At 41.4% G+C, this 16,289-nt stretch overlaps 1 protein-coding gene across 1 annotated transcript; it reads left to right on the forward strand.

Moving 5' to 3' along the window:
- Window positions 1–1,966: 1,966 nt before the first annotated feature.
- On the forward strand, window positions 1,967–14,010 carry tbc1d24 (TBC1 domain family, member 24). Its single transcript, XM_071541361.1, has 7 exons — window positions 1,967–2,092; window positions 5,031–6,146; window positions 7,801–7,959; window positions 8,396–8,459; window positions 10,111–10,206; window positions 11,163–11,409; window positions 12,334–14,010. The coding sequence occupies exons 2-7, from the start codon at window positions 5,158–5,160 to the stop codon at window positions 12,486–12,488; spliced, it is 1,710 nt and encodes a 569-aa protein (XP_071397462.1). The 5' UTR covers window positions 1,967–2,092; window positions 5,031–5,157; the 3' UTR covers window positions 12,489–14,010.
- The last annotated feature ends 2,279 nt before the right edge of the window (window positions 14,011–16,289 follow it).

Genomic DNA, 16,289 nt, shown 5'->3' on the forward strand with positions numbered 1-16,289 from the left:
TAATACTTTAACTACATTTTGCTGCTAATACTTATGTACTTTTACTTAAGTAGGATTTTTCATGCAGGACTTTTACTTGTAATGGAGTATTTTTACATTGCTGTATTGGTACTTTTACTTAAGTAAAGGATCAGAGTACTTCTTCCACCACTGCACACACACACATATATCCAACACATGCACACATACAGTACTGTACACAAGCCTCTCAATCTGCTCAGTGGTCGATGTTTCCAGATTGTGCATGTCGTGTACCACTAAAATGTCTCCTGATCACGATACAGTATGGTGTTCCTGTGGATTAGAACGGCCTGCCTACCTCATATGACTCGGCTGTTGTCTGCTCTCCAACACACATCAGTGTCTGTTGGATCAGAACCAGCAGCCAGCAGTAGCAACAGCAGGAAAACTAGTCCATGGCTGTAGCTGTCAACAAGTCACACCAAAAACGATCCATCCATTACATAGAGAAGTCTAATATTGTGTAGTGTTGTGTTTGGTCCTGTGTATCGATCTGACACTTAGTGCGTATGGATTTCTCATCCCTCAATAATAGTATGCAGGGTGGGAAACTAACACCAGCCACCAGCAACCAGCCAAATGCTGGTAAATCTTTGGCTGAGGCTGAAAGATCCCCTGTTCTACCAGCCTCTTTGGCACATGACCAAGCATCACTTTGGGGTTTTATTCTACTCTAAAAACCTAGTTGGCTGGTAAAATAGTGAAAGTGGCTGGTGCATTCTGAGATTCACCAGCCATGATGATGGCTGAAGACAAAAAAGTATGAAAGAGTATGGCTAAAGTCTGATCGAGAGAAACAGATGAATGTCAGATCCTCTTAAAGTCCATTGACTTCACAGCTGAGGCACGCACATTTGCCCTGCTATGGCAGTAGCACTAAATAGGTCAGAGTAGCGCTGAATGAGGACATGAAAAACATCAGTGGCATTTGCGAGGGGCAGAGGGACAAGACAAGAGGCAGAACAACATTTCAGCCTGAGTCGTTTTGGAAGGCAGCGGTGGTCCCACAATTGAATTATCAGTAATGACTGTCATGTGCTGGGCGGCTGTGTTTTGGCGGTCGCTTTGAGTACAGGACAAAGCAGGGTGTTGTTGCCCTTGGTTGGGTACTTCCTGTCCTCTCCCAGTGCCATTACTCCTTTGACAGAAGAGCTTTGCAAGTAAACAAGGCAAATCTGATGCTCTGCTCTGCCATACCACCACTCCATGGTCACTGCAATGTAGTCGGCTTAGTTTCTACAAAAGTAGATTTAATGATCATGGTAAGGACACATATTAAGGCTATGTATTTCAAGGCCATCCCCAACAAAACAGCACTTTAAAACTCTTATAATATTCCTATGGGGAATCATTCTTTGGTGCACAATAGTAAGTTTACAGTGATCTTATCTTTCATATGGTATTTTTAATCTCCTATGAATTGCTCCATCCAACACTCCATTGTGTTGTGGTATTTGTATGGTATCCTTCTTAAATGAATTATCACATTGCCATAGCTCATATTCAAAAGGGATATAGGCTATTTCAAGACATGTAAGATGATAGGCCATTTCTAAACGTGTAAGACAGAGTATAAAGATAAAAGAGCAGTGGTGGTATGTTTAATTGCTTATGATGACAATGTATTTATTTAGTTTTTTCATTTATGTATCCTTGAACTTGAAGGTTTGGACATAATTTCCTGAAAAAAACGAGAGATATGGTTGTATACAGTGTTTTTCAACCAGCCCACCTGAGCTCCTCTGCACTCCGCCAGATGGATCCTCCCAGCAGCTCCAGCAGTGAGCACAGGCACGGACCATGACGGAGGAGGAAGCACTGCGCATGCCCGAAGCAACTAAATATGAATGCAGTTCCACATCTCAAGACATCTCACGTCCAGGTAGGAGTAGTTATGTCTTGACAGTTATTTTTCGTTCGTTGACCCGTCTTCGGCTGAAAGCAACAAAAGCAAATGCGTACCCCTGATGTCGGTTTCGTGATTTACATGCATTGCTTTTCAACTAATTCAAGCCGACTGCTCTACACATCAACAAATACCGAGAAAGCCTGTGGACCAAATTAATTTGCGGTTGGTAAAATCAATGTTAGCTAGTGCGGTAACGTTAGCCACTACATTGTAGCAAGTAAAGGTGGTCTCCGCCAACACTTGCATCGCTTCCTGTCTGTCTGTCTTGCTTGATATTTTGTTGGCTAGTTCTCCTTGTCTGGTTAAACTGACTAGCTGGTGAAACACACTGACGTGAGTAGCCTGCGGCTAGCTAACGTTAGCAATGCTAACTTGGCAAGCGTGAATGGAAAAGGGTGTATCAGATTTACTCGGGCGGTAAATACCCTGTGACCTGTGTGCACTTCTTGTAACGTGCTATAAAGCTACTGTCACCTTTAGCTAGGTAGCTAACGTTAATAGTTTCTTCGACAGGAAACGGACTAGTTAAAGGTATAATTTAGTCATTCTGTTAATGCACACAGCGGTGTCGCTTGTCTGTCAGTTTAGTTTGAACACCCTTGCACGCATTCAGAGCTGTCAATCCCCTGTGTTGACATAACTTACAGATTCTCGACTGGTGTTAGCTATGCTCACCTAGCTCAGGCTTAATGAGGAGAGGTATTCCTGCATATAACGTCTTTGCATCGGCATTTGCTGAGCCTGTAAGAAATCTGCAAACCTTGATTTACCTTCAATACCTTACCCGCTCTGTCGAGTTTTGCCCCGGTGCAGTTTAGTGTGACAGCTCCAGTACGTTACAGTTGGCCTCTGACTAGGAATCAGCTTCCCTGTCCCGTTTAATTTAATAAAAGGGAATTTGCAAACCTGATCCCCAATCAGGCATCTAAGGGCAACACCTCCTTATTGTAGATAACAGTGCGCATTATTATCTGTCGCTCAGACAAGATCTGTAACTTAATATAGTCATGCGACAGCATGTGCATTTTGAGCACAGCATTCCTATGCAGGTATTGAAAAGTAAAGGAACTGAACAAAATGCCTGGAAGAAAACTGTTTTTCAGTGCTCATTCAGTGAAATACATATTTAATATATTTGTTGATGCACTGTCATTTCTCATGTTGTGACATCTATCTGTTGGAATGAGTGTAAAGCTTATAGCATGACAGTCACATTACCCAGTCACTGTTATGTTGGATCACTGTTCAAAACCAACCAAAAGTTTAAAATTACAGTCATTACGAATGGAATTTTAAAATGGAAAATGTGTAGGAATGCTGTGAATAACTGAATATTGCATAATAATTGTGCAGGAACGTCAAAATGTTCTTTGCAAATAACTGTGCTTGGGATTGTTTATTAACACCAGAGTCTTGGTCTAAACAGATGAGAATTATGGCATGAATGTTACTTGGTCTTGACCAAAACAAGACCTCTTGGTTCCAGTATGGACAGTAGCCTATAGTGTAGACCTAAAAGCATATGCATAAGTTAAGTAGGCTAAGCCTTCTTCAGAAGGACAGGAGCCTGTGAGCCACCTGTGTCCTGTTTCCATAGTGTTAGACAACCCATCTCCACTAGTAGTCTCCACTGCAGGACCAGAGCCCCTCACCCAACAACCCATCTTATTGGTGCCAGCCATTCTTGTACAGGATACCTTATTCAGTCTCCGTCAGGGATGTGGCTGAGTTGCCCCAATTTTAGCTATCAAGGTGGACACTTAAATCTAAAGGCAGCTGTGCTTGTTTTCAGCAGTTATGAAATAGCTTTTTTGTGTCTGGATTCAAATCTATCTTTGGTCAATTATATCCATTGTCAGAAGTAAGAAGATGCATTACAGGAAAACATACCCTCTGAGTAGGACATTTTATCTCTCTACATGCTCACAACAAGATCTTCCCGGTTCACTTCAAGTAATGTATTGACATGAATCTCCATGTGACCACTTGGGAATCAGTGTGAAATGATGAATCTATGACAGTCATTTCCAATACTGCTGTATGTTTCCAGTACTGCTGAATGTCTTTTACCACATCCAATGTATAGGCCTATATTTTTTTCATTTCCCTCACCACCATCAGTCTAACAGTTTAATGACTTCAGTAACAAACCCGGTCTAACCTATAAAACCTATCTCACACATATTTCTGCATCAAAGGTCATCTGAAGTTGTTTTGTGGCTGTCACATGCCACCATTAAGATAGCCCCGCACTGCATTCCACTCTAGCTATGGTGGCTTTGCTTGAAATTTTGTATCAGCTGTGTGAAATGTATGACGTACACGACTCCTTCCCATCAAGATCTTTACCAGAACACAAATCTAATTAGTGAAATTGGCTAATGTTGTTTTACTGACTGACTGTGGCCAGTTGCTTACACGCCCCTCCTAACCTGTTTATAATCACTTCTAAACCAATGGAAACAGATATGGATAAACATGCCTGCTAATCCTGAGTCTTTGTATTATCCTTAGCTAATGGATATAGTTAGCCTACAAGCTAGCCAATTACATAGGAACGGATAGGCATGGAAGAATCTCAGCTCTCTGGCTCCGTACTTTTATCCGCTGCCTCATCGCTTCTATGGAGAATACAGTAACATTAGTAGCTGTACCGGTAGAAAATATAGCTTATAGCATGCATTTGTGAATAGAAGTGTGATTTTGTAATGAAAAAAAAGTACTTGTTTTGTCTCACGATCCTAAAAAGATTATACAGTATGTCAACATAGATCACTATATTGCAGCAGTTCATGCAAACTAATAGATGAAAAACCCAGAGGTATGTTATCCTGTTGGTATTTCATCCATATTAATTTGCATATGAGAAAAAGATAATGGAAGTTGTGTGAAAAATTTCAGCTAAGATGTGAATGTTTGGTGATGAAGTTTGATAGTGCCCAGGTAGAGGAGTGAAGTATCTCACCCCTGAATTCAGCTCTTGAAAACCATGGTGCTTTTGCAACCGTGCTGTGGTAAAAAGGCTATTGCCATGATAGTCTAACCCTATTTTTCAGTAAGATGCATTCTCATCTGTTCATTTTTGTTTCCTCTATTCCAGTGACCATCATGGGCAGTTAAGAAAAATAACAAAATCATCTGTTGTGTGGAGGACAAAAGGCTAGTCATACCCCGGAGCCTCCCTCTCCTCTCCCAGTAAGGCCACAGTCCCAGAAGTTTCCAGCACCATGGCTGAGGAGGACTACGGCAGTTTTGTGGACTGGAACCAGATGGGGGAGCTGGCCAAGAGCAGCGGGCCCACCAAGGTGGACTGTAAGGACTTGAAAGAGTTCAAACAGATGGCTCGGCAAGGCCACTGGGCCAAGAACCACAAACTGCGTGCACAAGTCTATCAGCAGCTCATCAAAGCCATTCCCTGTCGTACAGTTACCCCAGATGCAGAAGTATATCGTGACCTCATGGGAAGTAAAGCCACCAAGAAGACCTCCGCCATCATCCCACTGCCGGAGTTTGTGGATGGAAGTCCCGTGCCACGCTACTGCCTGAAGGCAGAGGCAGTGGCCTCGGCCCATCGAGTCATCTCCTGCCTGGCTGGACAGTTTCCAGATATTTCCTACTGCCCGGCGCTGCCCTCTGTCACCGCATTGCTCCTGCACTTCAGCGCAGATGAAGCACAGTGTTTTGAGCTCGTCAGCCGCATGCTGTCCTGCAATGAGCCAGGCAAACGACTACTAGACCAGACGTACCTGGCCTACGAGTCCAGCTGCATGACCTTCGGAGACCTGGCCAACAAGTACTGCCCAGCCGCCCACAAGCTGATTGTTGCCACAGCCCAGGATGTGCTGGAGGTCTATTCAGACTGGCAGCGCTGGGTGCTGGGTGACCTGCCCTTCAACCATGTGGCCAGGGTCCTAGACGTCTACCTGGTGGAGGGCTACAAGGTCCTCTACCGAGTCGCCCTAGCCCTGCTCAAGTTCTATCGCAAGAACAAGGCAGGGGCTCAGGGGGGCCAGGCGGGCCAGCAGCAGCAAGACTCTGAGGGAGTCAGGGCAGACATTCAGGCATTCATTAAGGGCATCGGCTCCACCGTCACACCTGACAAGTTGCTAGAGAAGGCCTTTTCCATCCGTCTGTTTAGCCGTAAGGAGATCACCCTGCTGCAGCTCACCAATGAAAAGTCCCTGCAGCAGAAGGGAATCACTGTCAAACAGAAGCGGTATGACCTATACATATATGATTTTTAGTGGGTGGATTGTGAGCATCTTAGGCTGAGGAAACTAGGCTGTGCCTAGTGGGTTTACTTGGCAATCCTACTATCTATCCGGTATCAAGTAAGGAGACTGAATCCCACATTCACTAAGACTGCAGTGCATGTGCAATAGCAAATTGCCTCAACCATGTTGATTTGCAAGACCTAAAAGAGGGAAATTAATGTCTCAATCATGAAGTAATTTATGTATATCAAGCTAATCCTTCATTCATTTGCAAGTAGTGTTCACAGTGCAATAGTGGGAGGGAAATGGATTTTGAAAATAATCGTATCTGAAAAGATTTTATTGCCATCAAGCACATCACATCGACTCATTATTTGAAAATGTTTCAACTCACATCAATCTTTCTTAGGGGAAATTTAGGGATTTAGGGATTTGCCAGATTCCTCATGAAGTTAATTCTCTGGATTACAAAATGCAAGCAACCAATGTTCAGGTTTTGGCTATTTTAAAATATGACCAATCACAGTTGGACCACTGTGTAGACCTACTCAATTATTTTTGAATAATGCTAACTGCATGGCTAACTCCAGTCTTTCTCCCACCACTTCTTACAACCAAGCACACAAGTCATTGATATGATCTTAATCTTAATCAGCTGATTTGAGATGGGAGGGTCATAGCGATCATACCTTCAAGATTCACAATGAAATTCAATGTCTACACAGAAATATCTCGCCCAGGTTTTTCTATGGCTGTAATTAGAATTGGAATGGTCTACATCCGTGCCGCTTCCCCATTAATGCGAGTATAAATAAACACAAGACACAGTTCCTAGACCATAAACCAAATCATGATGGTATGCTAGGAATGAGAGGCAGGCATGCAGTCCTACAATTGTACAGAATAAGTTTGGAGTATTTAATACAATTTACCCCATGTGCACACTGCAGACTGTATGAAGCCAGTAGATTCATTGCTAAAGAAGTTTCAACTGGTTTATTGGATGTCAAGTTTTTTAGGCTTTGTATAATAGCTTGCTTTGGGGGAATGGTTTAAGTTGTCAATCCTTGTCTCACATTCTGTTCTTGTTTCCTTTTTGTTTGGTTTTGCCACATCCTTTCCCATCCACCATCTTCTGTCTCATCTGCACCCCTGTGTTTACTTCATTTGGTTCTTTTACAGTTTTAGGTGGGTTCTCTTCTCTTCTCTTCTCTTCTCTTCTCTTCTCTTTTCTTCTCTAATCTTCTCTTCAAAACCATTTCTTATGTATCAAATAATGCTCATTAAGCTTCAAGTTAGATGTGCTCTTGTAGTTATGCTTGGTTATTCCTTTATGATGATGTACCATTTTGATTGGCCCAACATAATTGCCTTGAATACAGTAGCTGCTTCATCTGCTTTGGATTACTGATGAAAGGTTTGTGCATCACCAACTGTGTGATCTGCCTCTCTTCCTTCCACTTTACCTCTCCATCTCTCCCTCCTGCCATAAGATACTGCTATGCACCTCCTTCTTTTACACTTTGTTCTACATAACGTACTTGTTTTTGTACTTTATTTCATCTGTCTATTGTTTTTACTGGATGTGAAGCATTTTGTAAACTTAAGAAAGATGATAAATATAATAATTATTATTATCTTTCTTTGGGTCCCCAGGCGGAATGTGCAGCTAGCACTAAACCCTGAGACCTTCTCTTCGGAGATTGTCAGCGCCAAGGAGATGCGGGACATCTGGTCATGGATCCCCGAGCGCTTTGCCCTGTGCCAACCCCAGCTCCTCTTCACCACCTCCAACCACGGCTGCAGCCTTAACAGGTAGACCAGTGCCCACCTCAGTACACTGCACGCATCCCACTTTGGGTTCCTGCTCAAGTTCTGTTTAGCCCTGATTCACAATTACAGAAGCCAGTACTATTCCACAAGAACAGATTCTACCTGTCCTGATCAGCAGACTTGCCTTTATTGTCATGGAGTGAGTTTACAGCCATTATGTTAAGCATTTCCTTCACAAACGCCTGTTATTTGGTTTATTCCCATAGTGAAAACAGAAGTAACTTCAGTAGGATAACATGACCTGTGTACGAGTTTTGTTAATATTTACCCAGTGCGCTGCTTCACTGTACACATGCTTCAGTAAATCTTATCAATCCAAAGTACACCAGTATTGCCAATAAAGTGAGCCATTAAAAAAAAGTCAATGAACCTTTTTCCCCCAAACCAAACTAGTTAAACCCCCTCCTTCTCGCTCCAGATTCTACTCCCATTGTGAAGGCTACGAACCCACTCTGCTCCTCATCCGGACCACCGATGGCGATGTAAACAACACACACACACACACACACACAAAGCAAACTGCCTCACGACTCCCCTCTTCATAGTATTCTCATGATGTCACATGCATTTCCTACCAATATGGTGCTTTACCATGTACACAGCTCATTGGCTGTGGCTGTCATTTGATTATAATCACCTGTTACTTTATTACAATCACCTGTTACTTTCCTACCAAGATGGCTGTGTGGTGATGTAACAGAATACTATGAATACATTTTCACACACACATCCATGTAGTAGTAAGATTGTCAGGGAATATTTAAAATACACTTTGAAAAGCTTATCTCATCAACAGTGTTAATCCATATAATCCTTTTGATTCTTATCTGCTTATAACTTTTTTTGCAGCCTACTATGCTGTGTCCACAGTGTATCTGATATTTTAGTTCTGAACACTGATGTAGGCTACATTTCTGACCTCTGACCTTTGGCACTCATATTCAACCTGCTGACTTAGGCTAGGGACACGGTAAAAGACTAAAAGGTTAAAATTGATTACTGATTTTGAAAACGCTTTGCATCACACACGTAACAGCAACTTTCCACAGATGTTTTTCTCTCAGTCATGCTCATGCTCACACTACATAATAAGACAAGGACAGAGTATCACACACGTAACTAACATGTACATCAGTGATGTTTCAGGAGTCAGCAGTATACATAATTATCCTGCTGACTCCTGAAACATCACTGACGTACATTAATATGCACATTACATCTTACGTCTTACAATAAATCTAATCTGTTTTACAAAAAAATTTTCGGGGGGTTGAAAATTTGGTTAAATCCGTGGCTGATGGGAGGCAGTCAACATGGGCACAGGGGGACGTCCTGGTGGCTCAGTGGTCTAAAGGCGCATTGAAACGCAAAGTCCTGGATTCGAATCCGGCCCAGGACCCATGTCATCCCCCTCTCTCTCCAGTCTTTCCTGCCTCTCTCAACTTTGAACTGTCTAATAAAGGCGAAAATGCCCCAAAAATATTAGATACACATTATCATGAATATAACTTGTTAATATAACATTTTTGGATAAGACTGAATCTGTAAACTCCTCACACTACCAGATAAAATGGTCGGACAGTCAGGGTTTCCCCTCCTCCGCCAAATATCGTGTTAATCAGCCTGATAATCCTCTCATGTGTCCCCAGCCTTAGGGGATCCTCCTCCATGATCTGTCCATATTTAGACCTATGGAGAGAAACACACTTATTTTAGGGATTCCCTGTTCAGTACAACAGAATTGCCCTGATATTAAAGGTACCAGGTGAGGTGGAGTGGAGTCAATAAAACAGTATTAACGTCACTGCCATAGCCTAGTTCCTGACATGATATTTCCCATTTCAGGCCCTTTCAGATCTCAGTCAATTGGAGAGATGATGATCAGTAAATGGAGCTAGCTTAATGCATTTGAAAATAGAGAGAGGCTCTATTCTGAGCCCACAAGAAGTGTCATTTGATTGGGTTTTGGTATTTCACAGGGACATTAGCACAGACATCAGCAGCTAATACTAACTAACTAACTAATACCAGTCATCCAGCAGTATAAATTTTGGATCTTTTTTTTTAAGGTTTAGAAAATAAAGCAAACCACTGCAGTGAATCTTGCTAATACTAATGTGTTTTTTGCCTTAGGTATGTGGGGCCTTCCTCTCCACGGACTGGGAGGAGCGCAAGAGAGGAGGCAACAAAGTCAGCTTCTTTGGCACGGGGGAGTGCTTTGTCTTCAGGGTAAAAAGAGTACTTTGTCTTTCTGGTTTACTTATTTCCATTGCAACCCATACTTTTTCGCTTTCAAGTAATTTTAGGAAGCCTTTTAGGTAGATCAAATGTCCTTTCAAGGTAAGACGTTGCACTTCATTGTTTTTGAGCAGTGCCTCAATGTGGCCACCAGAGGGTGCCATCCACAATGTTTCCTTTAGCTCCTACTAGTGTCAGTGTGATTGGCCCCCTTTGGCCTCTCTAGCCCCCATCTGGCTCTCCAAGGAAAAGCCTGTCAAGCAGGTCAGAAGTCACTGGGCCTTCGTGGCCATGTCTTCCTCTGCAACAAAAAAAACTCACACCATGCTTTTCTGCTTATGATGGTGCTGCATTAAGCTTTAGTTATCATAACACCTGGCCTGCAAATAGCAAATAGACAGGCTTTCTAATGCCTTCTGCATGAATTATTAACTTGGCTATCTGTGTTGATTCACAGCTGTGGGCTCTCTGAGCCTGCTCGCCAGAAAACACCATCATCTCACACACGCATACGTAAGCACACACAGATCGGAAACTCCTGTAACCCGAGCATCTCGGTACAATAGTATCTGACTGGGCCATCACCTGACACCAGAAGACACAGAGACAGAGAGCAGGGACTGACATCTATCAGACAGCCGTAGAGGAGTAGAGGGGCGGAGAAGGGAGTTAATGAAGTACGACCTTTGCCTAAGCATAAAATAGTCATGTCTGGTTATCACATGAAGCATCTCATACTAATTATGTTTATCCATTTTGGAATCAAGATATAGGTTGTGTCCTTGGATAATTTTATCAATTATAAAGATATTATATTGTGAAATAAGCTAGATAAATGTTTATTTCTGTTTATATAGATTAATGTGAAAAACTGGTTTATTTAATGTGTGATGCTCAGCAACGTAATTGATGATGAGCATTTGTCACTGCTGTGTTTTCCTGTCTAGCTGAAGCCAGAGATGGAGCGCTATGAGTGGGTGGTGATCCGCCACCCTGAGCTGGCCTCCTCCATCAAGGCCCAGGGCCAGGAGGACATGGCCTCCTCCGAGGTCCAAAACTCTGACAGCCAAAGCTTGCAGCAGCCTGAGAAACCCGCTGGAGACCTGTCACCCTTCCTCTCTGCCCGCCACTTCAACCTCAACTCCAACAATACTTCCATGTTCATGGCTGGCAACTTTGACTCCATCATAGTGGGTCAGTGAGAGACAGAGAGAGGTTTATTTTCCCTAGGATTTATCAAAGGCATTGCTGAAAGACACAGTCTGACATTTTATCTTAAACTCTTTATCAGTCATCTTTGGTGTCTGAGATAAGGAAAAATGAGTCATACAAAATGCTGCTTGGCTAAAGCCACTTCAGACTTGGCAGCAAGATAATGCAATACTATTACAAAATTTACTGAACTCTGGCAGAATCCAGTAAGATCCCCCTTTCCTTGCCATGAGTTAAACTGATGATATTGTCAAAGGAATCACTAAAATTGATAAGAAATTAAGTACCTCTCTTTGGCAAGTCTCTTACATGAGTGTAAATTGTCAGTCATCCACTTTCTTAAAGGGAAAATCCACCCTAAACTTCCACCCTTTAACTTTAAAACCGCTATTGCCGATGTACCTTGCATTTCTGCCCCATTTGTTGCTTGGTCGTGTATTTTCTTATTCCCATTGGATAACTTACCAAACATTGACAACAGACAAAATTTCGATGAAGGGCCATGACTCTCGCTTTTCTTGACTGGAAAAACTCTCCTTCTGCTATCGCTACTTCTTTTGCTCTCTCCATCTACATGCCTAACCCACAGCTCAATGCAACAAGCTTATGCCTGTTCTCTGGGGGATGTTGAAAGGCATTCTGGGAATCACAGGAAAGGGCTAACTGAAGTAGAAGTAGACGAGGCATGTTAAGGGAAAATGGGTACATCAAAAAAGTAAATTACAACACAAAATAACTCACTGAACATGACAGATTGATATATATAACAGTGTGAGAGGAATTTTAGAAGTGTGTTAGTGTAAACCTTCTTTCTTATGCTTGTATGTCAACATAAGCATGAAGAAAAAACATAAACCCAGTGTCTGCAGCCCCGGTATAACGCTCTGCTCTTCTCTGTATAACCAGGTGGAGGTGAAGGCAACGCTCTCTACATCGACTCTGAGCTGAACCACGGGCGCACCGGCAGCTGCACCACCTTTGACAACCCGCCGCTCTGTGCCGAGAGCTTCCAGGTCTCTGTGCTGGAAGTGTGGGGCTTCCAGGATACCATGGCCTCATAATGGGAGATGCATAGTGCTGTAGTGTACATACATACACACATACATACATACACACATACATACATATACAGTACTGTGCAAAAGTCTTAGGCACATAAAAGAAAAAAATTAAAGCGAAGATGCTTTCAAAAATAATTAAATGAAAAGTTTATAAATATCAAAAAATTTACTATAAAGAGCAGTCTACTGACACACTAATGCAGAAAAAAAATGAATAAACATCTAAGAAACATTTTATATAAAAACTCTTGGGTGCCTAAGACTTTTGCACAGTACTGTACATACATACATACATACAAACATACATATGCATGCACACAAAATCAGTATTTAAACACTGAAAAAGATTTAGACACCAACACTCACAATATAAAACGTCCAACAAGGTGTTTGAGGAAAAACCAGACATATGCAAACAAAACCACCTCCGTCCAGCAAATACACATATCGTTAAGTATTTTTATTTATTAATGCAGTTATCCTAATTTGAGAATATCATCAAGAATGTGAGTTTTTTTTTCTTGTTTGTTATTGTTTTTTGTATTTACATATTTCCATTATGTTGTACTACTATTTTTGTTAACCCTCCTTGAAAGGGTTTGGTTCTATGAAAAAACGTTTTCAGGATTTGCTCTAGTTACAGCGACCAAATGATTCAGCTACTTAAGCTTTTTTTTTCTTTTCTTCTTTTTAAATATCTCTTTGGTCAGCTGTGATGTATTCATGTTCGCGCTGAGCATTTGAATTTCTTAATCGACGTTCATTCATCTGTGCAATCTGGTTTAGCTCCAGTCGCCAAATTGTAGCTAGCAATGCAGTCCTAAAAAAATCTAACTTTACCCGGCCATGTTGATAAACTGAGATTTATGATTAAGTATGTGAAGTCAAGTGTCCATTTGGTGAAGAGTGTTTTTAAATGTTGGAGTTCCAAGACTAAGATGCAGTCAAGTTGTACCAGGTCATGTTGTATGATTTTGGTTAAGCCCTGTTGTGCTTTTCCCCCTCTTACCGACTTATTGTACATATCTGGGAGATCTATCAGATAAGTTAATGTGTTGCTGTATTGCCGGTATATGTGTGTGTGAATATCAATGATGAATGTCAGTGTAGCTATTTTGCACCATCTCTCTTATCAGCTCACCTATCTGTTTTGATTGATATTGCCGCTTCAGAAACCCCCTGTGTATAGTATATGAATATTTTGGTCATTTGAATGATAGTGTGAACATTATTTTTTAAAAGAACAAACTGCGGGGAGTTTTTGGTTTACAACAAGTAGTGAAGATAAATGCAGTGTGTTCATCCTTCTTTCTACGCTCAGTTTTCTTGATATATCCGTCCTCCTCAGTATTGTGATAGTATCAAAACAAGTCCAGAATTGTCTAGTGTTGGCTGAATGTTCTTGGGGCTATACAAAATTGAATATTTGTATTGATCTGTATGTTCAAGGATGTGTTCCAGTGAAATATCAAATGAGTAACTACAGATGTATCCTACATGTGAAAGTACAGAAATACACTTCCGGTAGAGCAAATAACTCTCCTCTCTTTGTTTTATTGTCTAGCTCCTTTTGACTTTGACTCTTTTTTTCTTACTCAATCACATCTCTGCCCTTGCGTGGGGAGGATTGTGTGTCTTCAGATCCCGTCACAGAAGTGTGCCAGATGCCTTTTACTATCAGCTGACCCACTATCTAAACCCTAGTCCCTGTCTTCTTGGTATTGTGCTGTATCACAAGTAGTTGCAACTCGGGTGCTTGTTATCAATATTTTCAATCTAGTTATATCATGATTCTATAAAGATTGTGGAATTATATACTTGTGTAATGCTATAGTATCAACCGTCCCTGTCATTAGTCATTAAGTGAAGTTTTTTCGTTGTCAGGGATTTCACTGCTAAATCTGTCTTCAGTGTATTTTTTGGCAGCCAAAACTAATTCAGCTTGTGTGTTTCTTCTCTTAAGTTTTCAAAATTTAAAAAGAAAAAAAAAAGATGTATGTGTCATGAATCCATAAATATTTGGAGTATTTGAGTGTTGCCATTGGATACTCAAGAATAGGCTATCTTCTTCTATGGAATAAAGCAATAGATTTTGTTCTAATAAAATAATATATTAAGACCTACAAATGCACAAGCAAGCACCCTCCAACACTCAATCTAAAAACCACAAGAATGTGGTGAAAGAAACTTGACTTTACCTACTGTATCTTAAACTATACAATAGTTTGGTAAGATACATGAAATGGCAATGTGGCTAATAGCATATCTATAGGTCTGGGGCTAAAAGATTGTTGCAAGTGTGACTACTAAATTAGTCATAGGAAAAATGCTTCTTGATGCACGCTGTCTATTTTTTGTTTGGAACCTTCTGACGGTGAACTGCATGACTGGAAAATATTTAACAGAAATGAGTAAGACCATATAGGTATAAATATATCTACCAAAGCCTGCTACTTGAAACAGTCAAAGTTAGATGTGGTGTAGGATTCAGTTTATTGAAGTTACTGTTGGATTTTGATCATAGTTAATAGTAAAATAGGCGTCCTACAGGTGTATCCTGTATGCAGGTATTCTGTTGCAGTTCTGTTCTGCAGTGCAAATTTGATAACCAACTGCTATCAACTGTTACCCTCTGTCCTTCCTTTTTGTCAGGCATTCGATACAACATCAATTTGAAAGCATTCCAGCTGAATACTTTAAATAATTCAACACTGTCAATCACACCCTGATTCAAATGTATTATAGGCAATTCATTTGCAGTGGGCGTGGTCCGGCCTAGTGCATCGGGGGAATATACTGTAGTAGAGTAGACGGCAAAGTGGTCGAGTAATTCCTTCTCTTAAGTGGCATTGAGTCGCCTCCTCTTGCCAAGGCTGTGCTGTTCATTCAGGATTCACACTCTGCTAATCGCACATGCGCTCCTATATTTAGCTGCTCCGTTGGGTGTTGGTCGGGCGCATCTCCTGAAAACCACGCTTTCCAGCCTGAAGCAGTAAGATGCTTAAGTGTTAAACCCTACATTGAGACGTGTCTCTCCTTGCCCAGCCCCCTCCCCTCGGACAGCAAGGAGTTGTGGATAGGGGATTAAGAAGCAGGCCACGAAAGGCCGGGCAAATATTGTTTTGGCACACGCTGACGGTTGTTACTGGTTGTTGTGGGGGGAGGGGGGTCTGCTTACAGTGAATATATCATGTCACAAATCTGGATTCTGGGCTGTATGTGCCATTGAATATGTGGCAGTAATTGAAAAATTTAAAATGTCATCCTTCTGTGTGCAGGCTAAGGTCCTCTATGAAAAGATTTGTTCTCTCAAATGAAATACAATCACCATTCATGCAGGATTAAATCTATTCAATTTGCACAAGATTATATCCTGAGCATTTTGATCTGTAAATGATTTTGTTCATGCCAACAGGAATGAGGGATTGCAGTTATGATTTTGGCTACACACTGAAAACTAGCCCATATGGGACAAATGCCAAACCTGAGAGTGGCTTAGCTCAGCGACTTCCTTTATTTAGATCCTGGGCAAATCTTACTCAGAGAGAGTAGAGCTCTCAGTGGAGTAGTATCCTGCTCTGATTGTATCTCAAGTATTACAACACAAGAACAACTGAAAGGTGTCTGAAAGCTGTCAATCTGTCTTAAGTTGCATTATATTGTACATAACCAATTGACAGTAATATCTTGATTCATGCCCCTTGTGAGAATTTCTCACAGTTCCCTGTTCAGTTTCCCATGTTCCTTAAACAGAGTCTCAAAATGTATACTATCCTTATCCTCTCCTGTTACAATGCATTG

This window comes from Centroberyx affinis, unplaced genomic scaffold, assembly GCF_046629955.1.
Source record: "Centroberyx affinis isolate AG114_WGS23_722 - 3 ecotype Tasmania unplaced genomic scaffold, CSIRO-AGI_Caff_v1 ptg003856l_1, whole genome shotgun sequence".
Classification (NCBI taxonomy): Eukaryota; Metazoa; Chordata; class Actinopteri; order Beryciformes; family Berycidae; genus Centroberyx; species Centroberyx affinis.